The sequence below is a fragment of the Schistocerca americana genome, chromosome 4, assembly GCF_021461395.2.
Source record: "Schistocerca americana isolate TAMUIC-IGC-003095 chromosome 4, iqSchAmer2.1, whole genome shotgun sequence".
Classification (NCBI taxonomy): domain Eukaryota; kingdom Metazoa; phylum Arthropoda; class Insecta; order Orthoptera; family Acrididae; genus Schistocerca; species Schistocerca americana.
Window position 1 is genome coordinate 752,219,979 of NC_060122.1, and position 19,211 is coordinate 752,239,189.

Below are 19,211 nucleotides of genomic sequence, written 5' to 3' on the forward strand. Positions count from 1 at the left end.
GAAAGTTATATGATTCCCTGTAGAAACAAATTTTTATTTAATTCACCAGAAATGCTCAGAAAATGATTGTTAAATTCTGTACATATATCTTATTTATCAGTAACAGAAATATTTTTACTGCGAACTAATTTTATATCGTCGATCTTGTGCTTCTGACCAGACACTTCCTTCACAACTGGCCATATGGTTTTAATTTTATCTTGTGAATTAGCTACTATATTTGCATACCACATACTCTTTGCCTCCCTAATAACATTTTTAAGCACCTTACAATACTGTTCGTAATGGGCTATTGTGGCTTGGTTGTGACTACTTCTAACATTGTGATATAATTACCGCTTTGTTCTACAAGATATCCTTATCGCACTCGTCAGTCACCCGGGCCGCCTATTACTGCTAGTACCCCGTTTCGCACGTTCTAATCGAAAGCAGCTCTCAAAGAGTCTGCTGCGTAATTACACTGAAATCACCGCGAATCATGACGGTTCCCCGGACGTGACAAAAGGCGGATGGGAATGCAAACTCTGAAATGTCCCCGCAACGTAGCCTAGGAGTTGTGGCAGAGCGTTACATTGCTGCACCAGCACGGTTGACAATAATTCGATGGTCGTTGGTGCATGTGGGCGTGCAGCAATACGCGTAAGCACCACTCCCACTCCCGAAACGTCTTCGATGGAATTTAAGAGAGTAACGAGTAGGCCAGTTGCTTCGCTGAATATCCTCTTGCTCCTAGAGTTTCTCCTTCTATAGTAAACAGAGCGAGAGTACGTAATATTTTGAATAGAATGGGCAATCAGTGATATGAAGCATTTGTGAAGATGAATCAGTTATGAGAGACAAACGTTGTGATTCGCTACGCACGAGCGTGTAAAGGCGACAGAATGAAAATTATAACAGTATACTTAAATATCTAGTAAATGATAATTAAGTTGTGAATGGGGAAAACATTTAAGTTCCACGTCATACAATTGCCTAGCAGCAAAAAATATGTGGTAGGTGAAATCCGGTTTCGCAGGACAGAGCGAATCAGGTTATGGTTGTGGAGGGGGCCGTAATCAGTTACTGGTAGTTGCACAAAACACACTGACTTTTAATTTCCTAAGAACCACGTACTTACACATTGCGTTAAAAGGAGACAAATTAAAACAACACGGCTGAAGGCCTAGTTACGATAACTTGCGATACCTCCTGTTCTGAAGGCCCAAAACCAAACCAAATACAAGATCAGCTGAAGACCTGAACACAAGTTATAAAAATTTCTGTAAAGAATACACGTGGCTGAAGAGCTTACTTAAAAAATATATATTTCACATAAATACTTGGCTGAAGGCCACACACAAGGCACTGAACAACTCAGGACTTAGGGCCTGGATAACAAGAATTTCAGATGGAACAAACTTTCAAAATTTTAGTTATTAAACAAATCAATCTTCAAACTTTAAGTCAGCTCAAGGCCTTATCTTAGAATAAAAACAAACTAAATTAATAGACGGCTGAAGGCCTCGCACAGTACATCTGACTAAAATGAAGATCACAATCTAATACCAACAGTGGTGCTTCGAAGTGATCCAAGAGTCGTCCTGAGAAAGTAGCTCTAACGTAAGGTGAGGTGAGACAGGCAGCCGAGAGTAAGGTTAGATAATCGGATGGCAGCCGGACCCAGGGATAGCTGAAGGACTGACCAGCAATCTAACCAATTCCCTTCCGCCGGATCAACGGTACGACAACGGAAAATATCAGCCGAGAACGAAGATAGCAGCCGCACTACGTCTTCAAAATTGGCGTCTAAAAACAGCCAAGGCACAGTAACCACTCTTAAGAAAATATTTGAACAAACAACTAAAAGGCTGTCGAACTACACGTCGTGCCGGACAGCGTCAACACGGCGAGGAAAAACACACTGCTGGAAAACTTCGCTAACGACCAGGGCAGGAAACTGGGGCGTTAACAGCCACTCGGCAGAAAATACCGCTGGTGCACTTCACTGATAAGTAACAACCAATTTAATAGTTAAAGACCACACAGGAAGATGGCTGCAAAATTTCGCCGACTCCAACACACCATACGTTGTTGCTAGCCGCAAATGCACAGGAGGCAACAACCGACAATGAACCAAGAGATGTGACAGCAGTTGAGGTTTCATAACAGGTTAACTCATCACTCAACTTCTGCGTCCAGGTTCGGTGGGCAACGAACTTTGTAACTCTCGGAGCTAGCGCCTCGCAATCCCACCGCGCGTGCACGTTGCCGAAAGTCCCGGCCTGACATCGCGCCACGGAGACTTCCTCGGTGCTCTGTCCCAACCAACCGACTACATGCAGCACGCAGACAGCATTAAAACAGCTGCTCAGTCAAAACCACACAAGATACACAGGTTTCACGGAAACACTTTCAGAAACGACTTGAACAATACTAATACGAGTGACCGTGGAACAACAAGGGCGAATCATAAGTCGACACACAAGGAGAACCCAGAAGAGGTCGGGGACCAAATACACGTCGTCCGATGAGACGACCAACCGAACGACCAACCAAGGTCGTCCCCACCTGGTCGCGTGTGTCGGCAACGGTCGGGCGAGTCATGACTGTCCGGACCTCAGTGTGTGCTCCGTTCCGACTTAACTCCCGGTACACGTCGACCCGGAAATACTAGCGGTCTTTCCAAAGATAGTACGACAGTGCTCTTATCGATAAGCGCTGCTGCTGCCAGTCATGGGCAGGCAAGCCAGCAACTTAGTAACGCCAGTAAATCGAATAAGAAACTGGGCGGCAATACCGCAAAGACAAGATATCAAGCAGTAAACGGCACGAACATGAACCACGCACGGCTCAGTGGGTAAATCATATATTGAAACATTAAATTATACAAATTCAATACACGACACACTCATTTCATTAGGTAAGCTGAGTAAAACAAAGATTGAGTCGACAATACTACGATGTAAATGACTAGATTTGTATTCTGTACCTGTCCTCTTTGGCTGCTGACCTCATAAAACACGGAACTAGTAACGGAACGTGGATCATAATCCCACACGCGGCATTCGCAGCAACTTGGCTACGTAAGTCAGTGGAAATGTAAAATCAAGATGTAAGCCGATCACGAATGCATGACGAAATAACGTTGGGTACAAGCAATGTTTGCTGGTAACCCACATATCGTAAGCGACCTCACCAAGGAGACGAAGAGATCGACCTACTGCATTCAACCCATTACGTCCCACACGCACGCCCACCAGCAAGTCACAGCCTTATTAAAACCTCCAACCAGAGTTCCTCGCTCGGCGGGTAGCGGTGTGATTGGCTCCCTGACCTGGAAACCAGCGACTTCCCGTAAACTCAAGAGACTATACATGCTGGCCAAACTGTCTACATTCGGTTACTAGTACAGAATACCATCTTTGCATTACTTTAGCAAAACTGGGTCGCGATTTAAATCCCATAACTGAAAGAGGAAGTGGCTGTTTCGCAGGCGTGATTTCCCTAAATCGCTTCAGGCAAATGCCGGGATGGTTCCTTTGAAAGGGCACGGCCGATTTCCTTCCCCATCCTTCCCTAACCCGAGCTTGCGCTCCGTCTCTAATGACCTCGTTGTCGACGGGACGTTAAACACTAATCTCCTCCTCCTCCTCTGTTTCGCAGGCAACTTTGAACGCTTACAGGCATAGTAGTCTCATAGTAGGAAGGCTCAAGAAACCATTTGATTTAATTTTAATTTAGTGCTGATAACATACACTCAATTGTGGAGTAAAATGTACAAAAACGTCCTATTCACAGTTTGTGATGCCTCAATAAAGCCAGTGGCGTAAGAGGGTGGGAGGATATTCCAAAATCTCGCCCAGCGCTCGTGAGCTGTAACTTACACAAGGACCAACAGATCTGACAACCACTGAATTTGATGGGTCTTAGGTATGATGTAGAGAGACGTGTCCTGAGTACTCTACTAGCAGTTTTAATGCGATGGCCACTAATTCAAGACAAAATCGATGTTGAAGTTTTATGCATACTCTCCTATACCTGCAATTTTAACCATGTCTCGACCGAGAGAGCGTAGAAGTTCACAGCCACGATATTGGCGGTAAGTATTCACATCACGCCCGTTTAGTTTTCGTATTTCAGTGTCATCGTAAAAAATCATTAAGTAGAATATGTCATGATAAATTACTGAAAAATAGTTTTTCCCCAGAAATTTCAGTAATAAAACTTACTTCAAATGTGTATTTCGTTTTTTACACAATAGATTACAAAATCGTGTTACTCGCCATCGCTAGCAGTTCAAATGGTTCAAATGGCTCTGAGCACTATGGGACTTAACATCTGAGGTCATCAGTCCCCTAGAACTTAGAACTACTTAAACCTAACTAACCTAAGGACATCACACACATCCATTTCCGAGGCAGGATTCGAACCTGCGACCGTAGCGGTCGCGCGGTTCCAGACTGAAACGCCTGGAACCGCTCGGCCACACCGGCCAGCTCGCTATCAGTGCTAGGACAGAATTCGAAATGGAAATTGTAGTGCAAGCCGCCGAGATACGAGTTCGTAGAGCACCACGCACGTTCTAAGAAACTTGTTGCCTTGGAGAACACGGATTTTTCAGAACGGATAATGGAAAACATGATACGTTTAAATTGAAAAAGCTCGTTCATTCTGCTATCAACTTCGCTGCGAACAACGCGTATTTGGTCATTTCTGTGAAAGCAGGTTGCAATGAAACGATGCAGAATTAAAGAATATATTCATATGGAGTCTCCCCTCGCAGCGATTCCTACATTAGTCATTAGCAAATCGAGAAGATTTCGAATTTTTTTCTCTAAAATTTTAACCTGCCTGTGGAAATACAATCACACGGTTGGCAAAGTGGAATACATTAAGGTAGGATTATTTTTACGGTACAGGTGCATGCTTTTCTTTCATGTGGAAAGGTTTGATAGTAAAGCTTGTGAACCGACTGCCCTCCGCAAGAATAAATAATGTAAATGAATTTTTTTTGTCCCACGCACGGAAGAATGATACATTTTAAAAACTCGACGTACAGCAACTTTGTGAACTTCATCTACATCTACATTTATGCTCCACAAGCCACCCAACGGTGTGTGGCGGAGGGCACTTTACGTGCCACTGTCATTACCTCCGTTTCCTGTCGCGTATGGTTCGCGGGAAGAACGACTGCCGGAAAGCCTCTGTGCGCGCTCGAATCTCCATAATTTTATATTCGTGATCTCCTCGGGAGATGTAAGTAGGGGGAAGCAATATATTTGATACCTCATCCAGAAACGCACCCTCTCGAAACCGGGACAGCAAGCTACTCCGCGATGCAGAGCGCCCCTCTTGCAGAGTCTGCCACTTGAGTTTGCTAAACATCTCCGTAACGCTATCACGGTTACCAAATAACCCTGTGACGAAACGCGCCGCTCTTCTTAGAATCTTCTCTATCTCCTCCGTCAAACCGATCTGGTACGGATCCCACACTGATGAGCAATACTCAAGTATAGGTCGAACGAGTGTTTTGTAAGCCACCTCCTTTGTTGATGGACTACATTTTCTAAGCACTCTCCCAATGAATTTCAACCTGGTACCCGCCTTACCAACAATTAATTTTATATGATCATTCCACTTCAAATCGTTCAGTACGCATACTCCCAGATATTTTACAAAAGTAACTGCTACCAGTGTTTGTTCCGCTATCATATAATCATACAATAAAGGATCCTTCTTTCTATGTATTCACAATACATTACTTTTGTCTATGTTAAGGGTCAGTTGTCACTCCCTGCATCAAGAGCCTATCCGCTGCAGATCTTCCTGCATTTCGCTGCAATTCTCTAATGTTGCAACTTCATCCGCGAAAAGCCGCATGGAACTTCCGACACTATCTATTAGGTCATTTATATATATTGTGAAAAGCAGTGGTCCCATAACACTCCGCTGTGGCACGCCAGAGGTTACTTTAACGTCTGTAGACGTCTCTCCATTGAGGACAACAGCCACACACTAACAGTACCAGCAACGCTACTCCTTCAGCGCATAATCTCAACGTCTTCCCTATTAGTTTCGGTACCCATGCGTTAAACAGTCTTCCGCGCATACTGGCTCAAGTGGGGAAAGTCGTTGCGAACACTTTGGAGCTGGCAAAATATTTGGAACTCTAACTACGAACTGCAAAAGGATTACAAATATGAAGAGGTATGCTTTATTGATCGATTTGTTAGTGAAATTTCTACCACGGAAACGGCTAATTTTTAAAAAATTTACATGACGTATGCTACTTAACGATATTCGCTACGATGAAATTTGAAAGAAATAAAGTACACCTGGAGGATTTGAACCGGTACAGTCACCATGGACGCTGTGAACCGTGGTCCCTATGCTACACTTGCTCCGTCGAAACGGTATTAAAGTATATTAAAGTAACGAGTATAAAAGGACTGCATGAAATTCCAAGAAAGATCTTCTCGGAAACTAGAGCCTGCCGCATGAAATGCCGGTAGCCAGGTACTCGTGACTCTTTCTTCTACTACACACCAAAAGAAAAAAACACTCCGTCTTCAGGCCACAAGTGGCCCATCGGGACCATCCGACCGCCGTGTCATCCTCAGGTGAGGATGCGGATAGGAGCCATGTGTGGTCAGCACACCGCTCTCCCGGTTTTTATGATGGTATTCTTGACCGAAGCCGCTCCTCAATTAGCAACAGAGAAATGGCAACAGTATATGGCGGCCTGGATGGTCACCCATCCAAGTGCCGGCCACGCCCGACAGCGCTTAACTTTGGTGATCTCACGGGAACCGGTATATCCACAGCGGCAAGGCCGTTGCCACTACTACACACCAATGCTCATCTAAATCAATGATCTATGGGCCTGATGGCCCCATTGTTAGACTGCTTTCATAGGTCAGTATGATGTTGCTTTCCAGCTTATTACAGTGTCTCATATCAAAGTTTTCCTGCCACGCGGGGTAGCCGCGCGGTCTTGGGCGTATTGTCATGGTCCGCGCGGCTCCCCCCGTCGGACGTTCGAATCCTCCCTCGGGCACGGGTGTGTGTGTGTCGTCCTCATCGTACGTTAGTTTAACTCAGATTTAGTAGTGTGTAAGCTTAGGGACCGATGACCTAAGCAGTTTTGTCCCATAAGACCTTACCACAAATTTCCCAATTTTTCGTCTCGACATTCGGAAGACCATACTGGTATGCGGTAAACATACTTTACATTGGAGAGACATTGAGCACAGGTGCCATCGTACAAGTACACTGAAACGCTGTTCGCTGCAGGTCGCCCTGACCCCGTGCACAACTGCTCGGTGGTGAACGCGTCCACGGACTCTCTGTCGGTGCGCTGCTCCGAGGGCTTCAACGGCGGCCTGCCGCAGTCCTTCCAGATCGAGGTGCGAGAGGCTCAGTCGCAGCACCTGCGGGCCAACGTGTCTTCAGCGACGCCCGCCTTCAACGTGGGCGGCCTGCGACCCGGCGAGCGCTACCAGGCATCCGTTTACGCGCACAACCCCAAGGGCCGCAGCGACCCCTTCGTCATCACCGCGGCCACCGTGCCCGCGCCTGAGCGGCAGCTCACTGCCAGCCACCAAGGTAAGCGTCTACATACCTTTTACAGGTGATGCCCAGCCGCCAGTAATTGTTGTTGTTGTTGTTGTTGTTGTGGTCTTCTATCCTGAGACTGGTTTGATGCAGCTCTCGACGCTACTCTATCCTGTGCAAGCTTCTCCATCTCCCAGTACGTACTGCAGCATACATCCCTCTGTATCTGCTTAGTGTATTCATCTCTTGGTCTCCCTCTACCATTTTTACCCTCCACGCTGCAATCCAATACTAAATTGGTGATCCCTTGATGCCTCAGAACATGTCCTACCAACAGATCCCTTCTTCAAGTCAAGTAGTGCCACAAACTTCTCTTCTCCCCATTGCTATTCAGTACTTCCTCATTAGTTATGTGATCTACCCATCTAATCTTCAGCATTCTTCTGTAGCACCACATTTCGAAATCTTCTATTCTCTTCTTGTCCAAACTATTTGTCGTCCATGTTTCACTTGCATACATGGCTACACTCCATATAAATACTTTCAGAAACAACTTCCTGACACTTAAATCTATACTCGATGTTAATAAATTTCTCTTCTTCAGAAACGCTTTCCTTGCCATTGCCAGTCTACATTTTATATCCTCTCTACTTCCACCATCATTAGAGAAAGCTTTTGACAATGTTGACTGGAATGCTCTGTTTCAAATTCTGAAGGTGGCAGGGGTAAAATACAGGGAGCGAAAGGCTATTTACAATTTGTACAGAAAGCAGATGGCAGTTATAAGACTCGAGGGACATGAAAGGGAAGCAGTGGTTGGGAAGGGAGTGAGACAGGGTTGTAGCCTCTCCCCGATGTTGTTCAATCTGTATATTGAGCAAGCAGTAAAGGAAACAAAAGAAAAATTCGGGTGTAGCTATTAAAATCCGTGGAGAAGAAATAAAAACTTTGAGGTTCGTCGATGACATTGTAATTCAGTCAGAGACAGCAAAGAACTTGGAAGAGCAGTTTAACGGACAGTATTTTGAAAGGAGGATATAAGATGAACATCAACAAAAGCAAAACGAGGATAATGAAATGTAGTCAAATTAAGTCGGGTGATGCGGAGGGAATTAGATTAGGAAATGAGACACTTAAAGTAGTAAAGGAATTTTGCTATTTGGGGAGCAAAATAACTGATGATGGTCGATGTAGAGAGGATATTAAATGTAGACCGGGAGTGGCAAGGAAAGCGTTTCTGAAGAATAGAAATTTGATAACATCGAGTATTGACTTAAGTGTCAGGAACTCGTTTCTGAGGTATTTGTATGGAGTGTTGCAATGTATGGAAGTGAAACATGGACGATAAATAGTTTGGACAGGAAGAGAATAGAAACTTTCGAAAGGAGGTGCTACAGAAGAATGCTGAAAATTATATTTGTGGATCACATAACTAATAAGGAGGTATTGAATAGATTTGGGGAGAAGAGGCATCAAGGGATCACAAATTTAGCATTGGAGGGCAGTGTGGAGGGTAAAAATCGTAGAGGGAGACCAAGAGATGAATACACTAAGCAGATTCAGAAGGATGTTGGTTGCAGTAAGTACTGGGAGACGAAGAAGCTTGCACAAGATAGGGTAGCATGGAGAGCTGCATCAAACCAGCGCACTAAAGAACTTCTTAAATCATTCAAATGGGAATTTTTCCCTCGTCCACCCCACAGCCTCGATCTTGCACCAAGCCACTTCCACTTGTTTCCCAAGATGAAGAACTAGCTTGCAACGCAGCGCTTTGATGACGCGTAACTCCAGGCGGGCGTGACTCACTGGCTGAAGTCTCAGGCCGAAGAATTTTGCGACAGAGATCTTTCAAAGCTGGTCCACTGCTATGATAAGTGCCTCAATGTGTTTGGTGACTATGTAGGAAAGTAGTATGTCAGTCGCTCTTTCAGATGTAAATAATAAAATGTATTTCTTGTACTCAGTTATTTTTAATTCCTAAACGTTCCCTACTTTCTGAATAGCCCTCGTATTGTAAAAGAACATAACATACAGGATGACGACAAATTCGGGCACTCGGACTTAGCAGCGCGACTTCTCCTATCATGGCAATACAAAAAATGTCTGTCACAAAAGTTCATTCTGCGCGTATTTTAGGCAGTTAATCGACGTTACAGATTGGCAATCTGGCAACACTGTAATCACATGTACGGTAACTAGCTTCGTCGATACATAACGCAAGTGACGAGGAGTTGGCTTAGTGGGTAGCGTTTTGGTTTAGTATGCAGGAGGTCTCGGATTTGATTGTCGGTTGAGACTTACGTGTTTCTATTTGCTAAAAGTAGACTGCGTGGTACAGTATCTGCCATCTTAATCGTCATACAGATATTATAGTGGATCTTCTACGAAACATTTGGAGTGGCGTACTATGAACAAAGAAACTGAAGTACAATCGCTGTCATTGATCAGCTTTTGAAGAAGCCTTTGGTACATCGTGGACGCGAATTGTTTCTTGCCACTACATCTACTAGATTTCAAACCTCTTTTCTATTTACACTCCCCCAATGGTCCCATAGAAATTATTTGCAAAGCACGTTGCTAGTCCGAATGGTGACGTAAGGCTCTAAGGACATGTAATGGACCTGAAAGTGGCAAGAATAATAGGTTGTTATTAATCCACTGTACCATTGGGGGACGGTACACAAAACAAGTTTCGAATCTAGTAGATGCAGTGGTGCGAAACAATTTGCGTCCACGACAGGCAAAAGGTTTCTTTAAAAGCTGACCAATGAAAACGATTCAAATTCTACTTCTGTGTTAGTAGTAAGTAACTGCAAACGTTTTGTAGAGAACCCACTTTACTGGCTGTACAAGACGACTGAGGTGCCTGATATCGTACCGTGCAGCAAATAAATATAGATAAATCTCTACCCAGAATCGAATCCTCGACCTCCTGCATGCTAATCCAAAAAGCTATCCACAGCACCAATTGCACATGACTCCCAATGTCTACCGACAGAGATAGAAATCGCACACGTGATTACAGAGTTGCCAAACTGCTCTATTTGAAAGCCGTTCACTGCCTACATCATGAGCAGGATGAAATTTTGTGAAAGAAATTTTTGTATTGGTAGTATGTGAGGAATTACGCTGCGAAGTCCGAGTGCGCAAATTATTGTTCACCCTTTATAGTTAATTACACATTGTACAGTTTCGAAAGCAGGTTCCTTCCTTCTGTGGGAAGTAACCTCTATACACTGCATAACGTTGTCATGCGGTCTACTGTTAATAATTATGAATATGATCATGGAATCGAAACCAGTAATTAAAGATTTACCTAAAAAGGACTCTTGGTAATTTTGAATGGAACTTTTTTCAAGTAAGTAAGAAAATTTAACTTTAGCATAGGAAGAAAGCGAATTAACATACTGAGTATTCAAATAACTCACGGGTTTGCTGCCGGGTGACGTCGTCGAACACCGCCGATATTTCGTCAGGAGCACACCCTTCCAATCTCAAGGCACAAATGCAAGGAAGAAAAAAGGTGCAAGCAAATTTAATACCTCGATTCACAGAGGAGAATCAAGGAAGACACCACACACAGAACAAGTGCAACACAACCAAATATAACCAACATCAGAAATATCGATGGTTACTATTAATCAACAGGTGAGGTACGACTAATTCTGTCCCCCTGTTTTTTGATGAGAGACAGAGCCGGATTCCAAGCAGAATTTTAAAAAAAATCCACCATCTCTGTTAATAAGGTTGCTTGATAGTCTGATTTCAACAGCTTCCTTAATAACACTATCCCAATAGCTGGACGTGCAAGCCAGAATCTCCGTGTTGTTGTATTCCATAGGATGACCGGTGTCAAGGCAATGTTCTGCAATAGCAGATTTGCTCGTCTGTTGTAAGTGTGTGTGACGCTGATGTTCAACACACCAGTCTTCCACAGCCCTGATTGTCTGACCAATATACGACATGCCACAACTGCAAGGAATACGATAGACCGCAACTTTACGCAAACCAAGGTCATCTCTTACGGACGCCAACAGGGCCTTAATCTTAGAAGGTAATCGAAAAACACATTTCACATCATATTTCCGCAAAATACGGCCAGTCCTGCTGGAAATGCTTCCCGCGTAAGGCAATGAGGCCGTAGACTTAGATGCCAGTTCGTTGCTATCGTAACTCACCCATTGCACAGAAGGCTGATGACGCAACGCACGTTTGATCTGCCTCTCACTATAACGATTCTGACGAAAGGTGACTTCGAGATGAGCTAGCTCAGCTGCCAAACTTTCAGGGTCTGAGATAACGTGGGTCCTGTGAACCAAGGTGCAAAGTACTCCTTCACGCTGAGCTGGATGGTGACAACTATCAGCTCGCAGATACAAGCCAGTGTGGGTGGGCTTTCCATAAACAGAATGTCCCAACGTACCATCAGTCTTCATTTTGACCAAAACATCAAGGAAAGGAAGGCGTCCACTCTTTTCCACCTCCATAGTGAACTGAATATTCGGGTGGATTGAATTCAGATGTTCCAAAAACCGGTTTAAATTCTTACTACCATGAGGCCAAACAACAAAAGTATCGTCTACATATCTGAAAAAACACGCAGGTTTTAAGGTCGCTGACTCCAGTGCACGTTCCTCAAAGTCCTCCATAAACAAATTGGCCACAGTAGGTGACAACGGGCTTCCCATTGCAACTCCATCAGTCTGTTCGTAGTACTGACCATTGAATAAAAAGTAAGTGGAAGTCAGCTCATGTCAAAACAAATTTGTTAACTCGACACAAAACTTAACCTCAATTAGCAGCAACGAATCAGAGAGACGAACGCGAGTGAAAAGTTAAACCACATCCAAACTGACTAAAATATCGCAGTCATTCAAACGCAATCCCTGCAACCGACGTAAGAAATCCGCAGAGTTCTTAATGTGGTGTTCACACCTACCTACTAGTGGGCTCAACAAACTAGCAAGATGCTTAGCTACACGATATGTCGGACCACCAATATTAGAAACAATAGGCCTCAACGGGACAGCCTCATTATGGACCTTAGGGAGGCCATATAATCTAGGTGGTACAGCACAGTAAGAATTAAGACTCTTGATAGTCTCCTGTGACAAAGAATTTTCTTCAGGAATTTATTAGTCTTTCTCCCAACACTCTTAGTAGGGTCAACACCGATTTTGCGATACGCCGAATCAGAAAGTAGACAATGCATGTCATGAATGTAATCGTGCTTGTTCAACAAAACGCTGGCGTTACCCTTGTCCGCAGGTAAAATAAGGTCCATAGTGAACTGAATATTCGGGTGGATTGAATTCAGATGTTCCAAAAACCGGTTTGAATTCTCACTACCGTGAGGCCAAATTACAAAAATATCGTCTACATATCTGAAAAAACACGCAGGTTTCAAGGTCGCGGACTCATATGAACGTTCCTCAAAGTCCTCCATAAACAAATTGGCCACAATAGATGAGAACGGGCTTCCCACTGAAACTCCATCAGTCTGTCCGTACTACTGACCATTGAGTAAAAAGTAAGTGGAAGTCAGCACATGTCGAAACAAATTTGTTAATTCGACACCAAACTTAACCTCAATTAGCTGCAACGAATCAGAGAGAGGAACGCGAGTGAAAAGAGAAACCAAATCCAAACTGAATAAAATATCAGAGTCATTCAAACTCAATCCCTGCAATCGACGTAAGAAATCTGCAGAGTTCTTAATGTGGTGTTCACACCTACCTACTAGTGGGCTCAACAAACTAGCAAGATGCTTAGCTACACGATATGTCGGAGCACCAATATCAGAAACAATAGGCCTCAACGGGACAGCCTCTTTATGGACCTTATGGAGGCCATATAATCTAGGTGGTACAGCACAGTAAGAGTTAAGACTCTTGATAGTCTCCTGTTACAAAGAATTTTCTTCAGGAGTTTATAAGACTTTCTCTCAACACTGTTAGTAGGGTCAGCATCGATTTTGCGATACGCCGAATCAGAAAGTAGACACTGCATCTATTGAATGTAATCGTGCTTGTCCAACAAAACGGTGGCATTACCCTTGGATCCTTGTATCGTTGCCTGCGGAGGTTGGATAAACTTCGCAGCAGAAGAGTAAGGATGGAATGTGCATTATCGTTTTAATTGAAGTGTCGAAATCATAGTGTGGTTCCCACGTTGCTAAGGTTGTGCATCATATTAATTCTCCTGCCGCCAATCGCATCAAGCAAAGTGCCGGTTTAGCTCTTGTTCGTGAAATGATTCACTTTACTCGCCGTCAGTTAGATTTTGTTTCTAAGGAATTATTTCAGCTTCATTGAATGATAGCGTCTAATGTTTCTGAATTTTCTTGGGATTGGGTGGACGGTGCCTCTTGGTCGCAGTCTGACTGGGAATTTCAATCTGTAACTGCTCGTCATTCGGCGAAGTTTGAACGTTTCCTTGGCTCAGTGTCTAATTCTCGACGTTCTGTAAACAATCTCACGGAGAAAACGTTTGACGACGAAGCTTTGTCTGTGCTGGGGACAGGTTTGAACATCGCACCGACGCATAAGAGTTTGCCAGTCTTAGATTATATTAGTTCTATCGAACAGGCTGTTTATAAACTACTTTCCGAGGCTGCGGAAGAGGTTAGGAGGGAAGCTTGTCGTGTGTTGACTGGGGCCCGTCCACCCAAGTGTAACATTACAACAGCTGAGGCGGCTGCTTTAGGTTCACCGTATCGTACGGTAGTGAAACTTGGTAGATAGGCTAATATGATAATGCTTAACGGATTTACGCAAGCAAACAGTTAGCTCCAGTTTTGGCAAACAGGTGCAAATCTGGACCTGTACTCTGTTTGTATGGCGGTATGACATCCACCCTGTCAAGTGACCTGTCATAACATATGGCTGTCCAGAAGAGAGACCGTTTGCTATTAGTGGGACTGTTTCATGTGAACGGCAACATTACCGTGCTACATTGAGACAGTATCGCCGACTGGAAGGTCTGAGGAGAGGCCTGATGTCATTAAATGAGTTAAAGGGAAGGATAATCGAGTTCGGAAATGCGGGTAAGCTTGATGTGGCACCTGGAAGACGAAGGGGTCCTATCCTGGTGAAAGTTATTGACGGGGTTGCGGTTATAGGAGCTTAGGCCTCCGCGGCCGTTGTCATGGGGATTAAAATTCTTCTGGGTATTATGCCACGTCATTGCTAAAACTAACAACAATAATAAACTGAATCCGACGTTTCGACCGAATTGCAACGGCCTTCCTCAGGGCACGACTGCTTTTGCTTGGGGATAGGTGCTTCTATTTATTACAGACTATCGATGTCTGACGTCACTGTTGTAAAACTTTTAATTGGCTCTCTTATATTTCTAGGTAGTCATGACGTAAGGGAAGATGGAAGGAAAGAGGCTATTCATGGATGTCCATGTCGTCAGCGATTGGTAGCTGTCCGCCAATCAGCGTTCGGCTTCTGGTCGGCAAGTTTTCCACCTGGTGTGCGTGGAAGTGGACTGACAGCTGCTCTACAGCTGTTTGTGCAGATACGTCCGTGTCCCGTGTAGCTTCTGCCCCGCGACCGCTCGCGGCCTGTTGGACTGGGAAGGCCGGCAACGATGACGCCGGGAGTTTGTAGCCATCTCCTCTCAGGCTGCTTAATAATTTCGATCACCTCCCGTATTTTGCGTTCTCGTATCCACAATTCTTTCGCCAGTACTCGGGCTTCCTGGAAATTGATAGGTTGTCCACAGTCACGATGGTGTTCCGCTATCGCCGATTTATTATTTTGTTGTAATCGTATATAGCGTTCGTGTTCTGCTACTCGTAAGCTGACAGGTCTCCCTGTTTGTCCTATGTAGGCAGTTCCGCACTCACACGGTAGTTCGTAAACACCTGCAGTGTTAAGATTGTTGACTACTTCCTTGGTGGAACCTATCATTTCGTGGATCCTGTGACTGCTTCGAAAAATCGGTCTGAAACCTCGTCGGCGGAGGACGTTGCCTAGCCGTTCTCTGGCGCCTTTTACATATGGTAAGTATACTAGTGGAAGCCTCTCATCTTTGCTTTCTTCTCGTGTTCTGCCCCCTTTGGTTTTAGCTACCTTTCTTATGATGTTCTCATCACAGCAGCTGGCACGAAACGTGCGTTGTAGCTCCTTTAATTCTTCTTTGATGTTATTTTCCTCGATTATCCGGTAGGCTCGGGAAGTTAACGTATGCAGAACAGAATACTTTAGAGTTGGTTGTTGGTGGCTCTCCGCGTGCGCGTACCGATTAGTGTGCGTTGGTTTCCGGTACGCTTTCTGATCCAGTTTACCTTCGGCAGCTCTGTATACTTTCACATCCAGAAATGGGAAGGTACCATTGGTTTCAGTCTCATGTGTGAACTTCATATTTTTGTGCAGGCTATTTAAGTGCTGGACGAAGTTTCCCAATTCCGCTTCACCGTGAGGCCAGATAACGAATGTGTTGTCCACATATCGTAGCCAACAACTGGGACGTAACGGAGCAGAAGCTAGGGCCGTTTGCACGAAAGCTTCCATGAAGATGTCCGCAGCTACAGGGGAGAGCGGGGAACCCATTGCTACTCCGTCTGACTATTCGTAACATTTTCCCTGCCAGATGAAGTACGTGGAAGACAGGCGCACCAGATCGCAGATATATGGTGGGATCCGATCCTGTAGAATGCGAATATTCTCCTCAATAGGTACGTTAGTGAAGAGAGACTTGATGTCAAAACAGACCACAATGTCTGATGGCTTTATTCGCTGGTCGCTAATCAGTTGTATGATGTGGGAAGAGTCTTTCACGTAGGAGTCGGTTTGTCCCACAAGACGGCGTAACTTAGGTGCCAGATGTTTCGCAACATAATACGTAGGTGAATTATTGCGCTCACTATGGGCCTCAGCGGATAAGTCTCCTTATGGGGGCAAGTCATCTTAGAGGGCCAATTAAAAGTTTTACAACAGTGCCTTCAGACATCGATAGTCTGTAATAAATAGAAGCACCTTTCTTTCTTTATTTTGCTACTGCCTGTATCCCGCATTGTGCACTGGGTCGGCTGGGTTAAGTACGGATTTGGCATGGTTAATTTGAAGGGGCGGCCGGATGCCCTTCCTGCCGCCACCCCATACCCCAGCTGTCTGCGTCTATTGTAAATTGTGAAATAGTGTGTATTTCAAATGTCTGCGAGTCGTGTAACTGAGGCGGGACGTGGGGACCAGCCGGTATTCACCTAGTAGGATGTGGAAAACCGCCTAAAAACCACATCCAGGCTGGACGGCATACTGGCCGTCGTCGTTAATCCACCGGGCGGATTGGATCTGGGGCAGGCGCGGCTACCCTAGCCCAGGAAGCATGGCGTTAGCGCTCTCGGCTATCCTGGGGGGTCAAATAGAAGTACCTGTCCCCATGCAAAACCAGTCGTGCCCTGAGGAAGGCCGTTGCAATTCGGACGAAGTGTCGGATATAGTTTATTATTGTTGTTAGTTTTAGCAATGACGCGGCATAATACCCAGAAGAATTTTAATCACTATGAGGTTGCCGTTGTAGTCACTGACCATGCAGCACACGCCATGGGCAGTGCTAGTGCTAGTGCTCTGTCTCGAGAATTACCTGGTCAACTGTACGGAAAATTTCGCCGCTATTTGCACCAGTACCTGCACAAGATCCAGACCGTACAACAGCTGAAGACTTATGATCCACGCCAACATTCAGAATTTTCTCCTAGGCCTCTTGCACGGATTGAACTTGATGTCATGTAGCCGGGCGATAACCTGTGGAGTGAAGGGGCAAATTTTACATTACAAGGTGCAGAAATGTCGAATTTGGGGTACTGTTAAACTGTATGTTGCGCACAAAGAGCCATTGTGTATGTGACTGGAGTAGATTCACAGGCACCTTTATTCATGGTTCGTTCTTCTATGAAGACAGTACACCCAGTGGAAATGTCAGGTGTACCGCGACGTCTGCACGTCATCGAGAGCTCCGTGTACAGCATGTGATTCCTATTTTGGACGATCAAAAAGGTGTAGAAACCACACTTTTGACCAGTCAGGTGCCAGCCGCCCGTTATGACAGAGAAGCAACAGGGAAGTAACCGATCTTGCCATATTTTACTAGTTCCTAACAAGAAGTTTATTACATAGTTTCATCTATGTGATTTGGAGGTTTCGTTTTTAAATTCCTGCGTGTTAATTTAATATTTGATAGACACCGTTACGCACGTTTTCGTTTGTGTCGGAAAATTACCTAATTTGTGACATTTTTCGAGTTCCGAACCAGGAGCAAATTATTTAGTCTCACTTTCTGCTTTCATAGTTTACTTACTGAATCTCTGCGTGTCAATCTATTTCATCAGACGAAATTCTTGCGTTTCCGTCGGTGTCTACAGCAGAGTGTCACAGCGCGTGTCGATAGACTTTTGTTTGTCGTTTTAGTGTAGTTTTCCATAGTCTTTAGTATGTACAGGAACTACGATTGCTATGTCCGGATGCGAGCTGAGTTGCTGACACTTCGCTGTCAGCTGTGGTGGCTTCGAATACACAGCTTGAGGCTCCAGTGGATGGGCATCACAGTTTTGGACCAGACATGGGGATCCAACGGTCGTGCAGCACGACTCACGAGTCCGCCGATAGATTAGCACCGGTGGTCATCCGAGTTACTGCTCACACTGTAGCTTACTCCTCACCCATCGTCTTGTAAGATGTCGCCTCTGGGTGTGGCAGGGCGCTGAACGCAAGGCCTCCAAGGTTAATCTGACAAACTGGTTCCAGGTGCTATCTGTAGCCGACACTGTCCCTCAGGCAGATGCTTTTTCTGTTTTGGAGGAATCCTCTCAGCCTGCAAGATCCGGACAATTATACAGCGAGATTATTGCTGGCTGAGAGCTCCAATGCTAGGCGCATTATCGGGCGCCATAGGGACGTAGATGCCAAGGAGTGGTAGAAACCTAATGTGCACTCCGTGTGCTTACCGGGTGGACTCGTTCCAGACATGGAACAGGCCATTCCTGATGCCTTGAAGAGCACAGGATGCAGCCAACTGCAGGTAGTGGCTCGCAGCAGTACCAATGATGTGTGTCGCTTTGGAGCAAAAGAAATTCTCTCTGGTTTCGAGCGCCTATCAGAAGAGTGGTATGAAAACTGAGCACACCATCTGCAGCATACTCTGGTGCAGGGCCGAGTGGAGGTCTCAATACATGGAACAGGCCATTCCTGATGCCTTGAAGAGCACAGGATGCAGCCAACTGCAGGTAGTGGCTCGTAGCAGTACCAATGATGTGTGTCGCTTTGGAGCAAAAGAAATTCTCTCTGGTTTCGAGCGCCTATCAGAAGAGCGATATGAAAACTGAGCACACCATCTGCAGCATACTCTGGTGCAGAGCCGAGTGGAGGTCTCAATACATGGAACAGGCCATTCATGATGCCTTGAAGAGCACAGGATGCAGCCAATTGCAGGTAGTGGCTCGTAGCAGTACCAATGATGTGTGTCGCTTTGGAGCAAAAGAAATTCTCTCTGGTTTCGAGCGCCTATCAGAAGAGCGGTATGAAAACTGAGCACACCATCTGCAGCATACTCTAGTGCAGAGCCGAGTGGAGGTCTCAATACATGGAACAGGCCATTCCTGATGCCTTGAAGAGCACAGGATGCAGCCAACTGCAGGTAGTGGCTCGCAGCAGTACCAATGATGTGTGCCG

The 19,211-nt window shown here is 45.1% G+C and overlaps 1 protein-coding gene across 1 annotated transcript in view; it reads left to right on the forward strand.

The window, feature by feature from the left end:
* LOC124613777 (nephrin-like) overlaps positions 1–19,211 on the forward strand; it is a 1,004,503-nt gene that overhangs the window by 913,011 nt on the left and 72,281 nt on the right. The window contains exon 11 of the mRNA XM_047142494.1: positions 7,273–7,584. Coding sequence (XP_046998450.1) covers positions 7,273–7,584 — 312 coding nt within the window. The remainder of the gene's footprint in view (positions 1–7,272; positions 7,585–19,211) is intronic.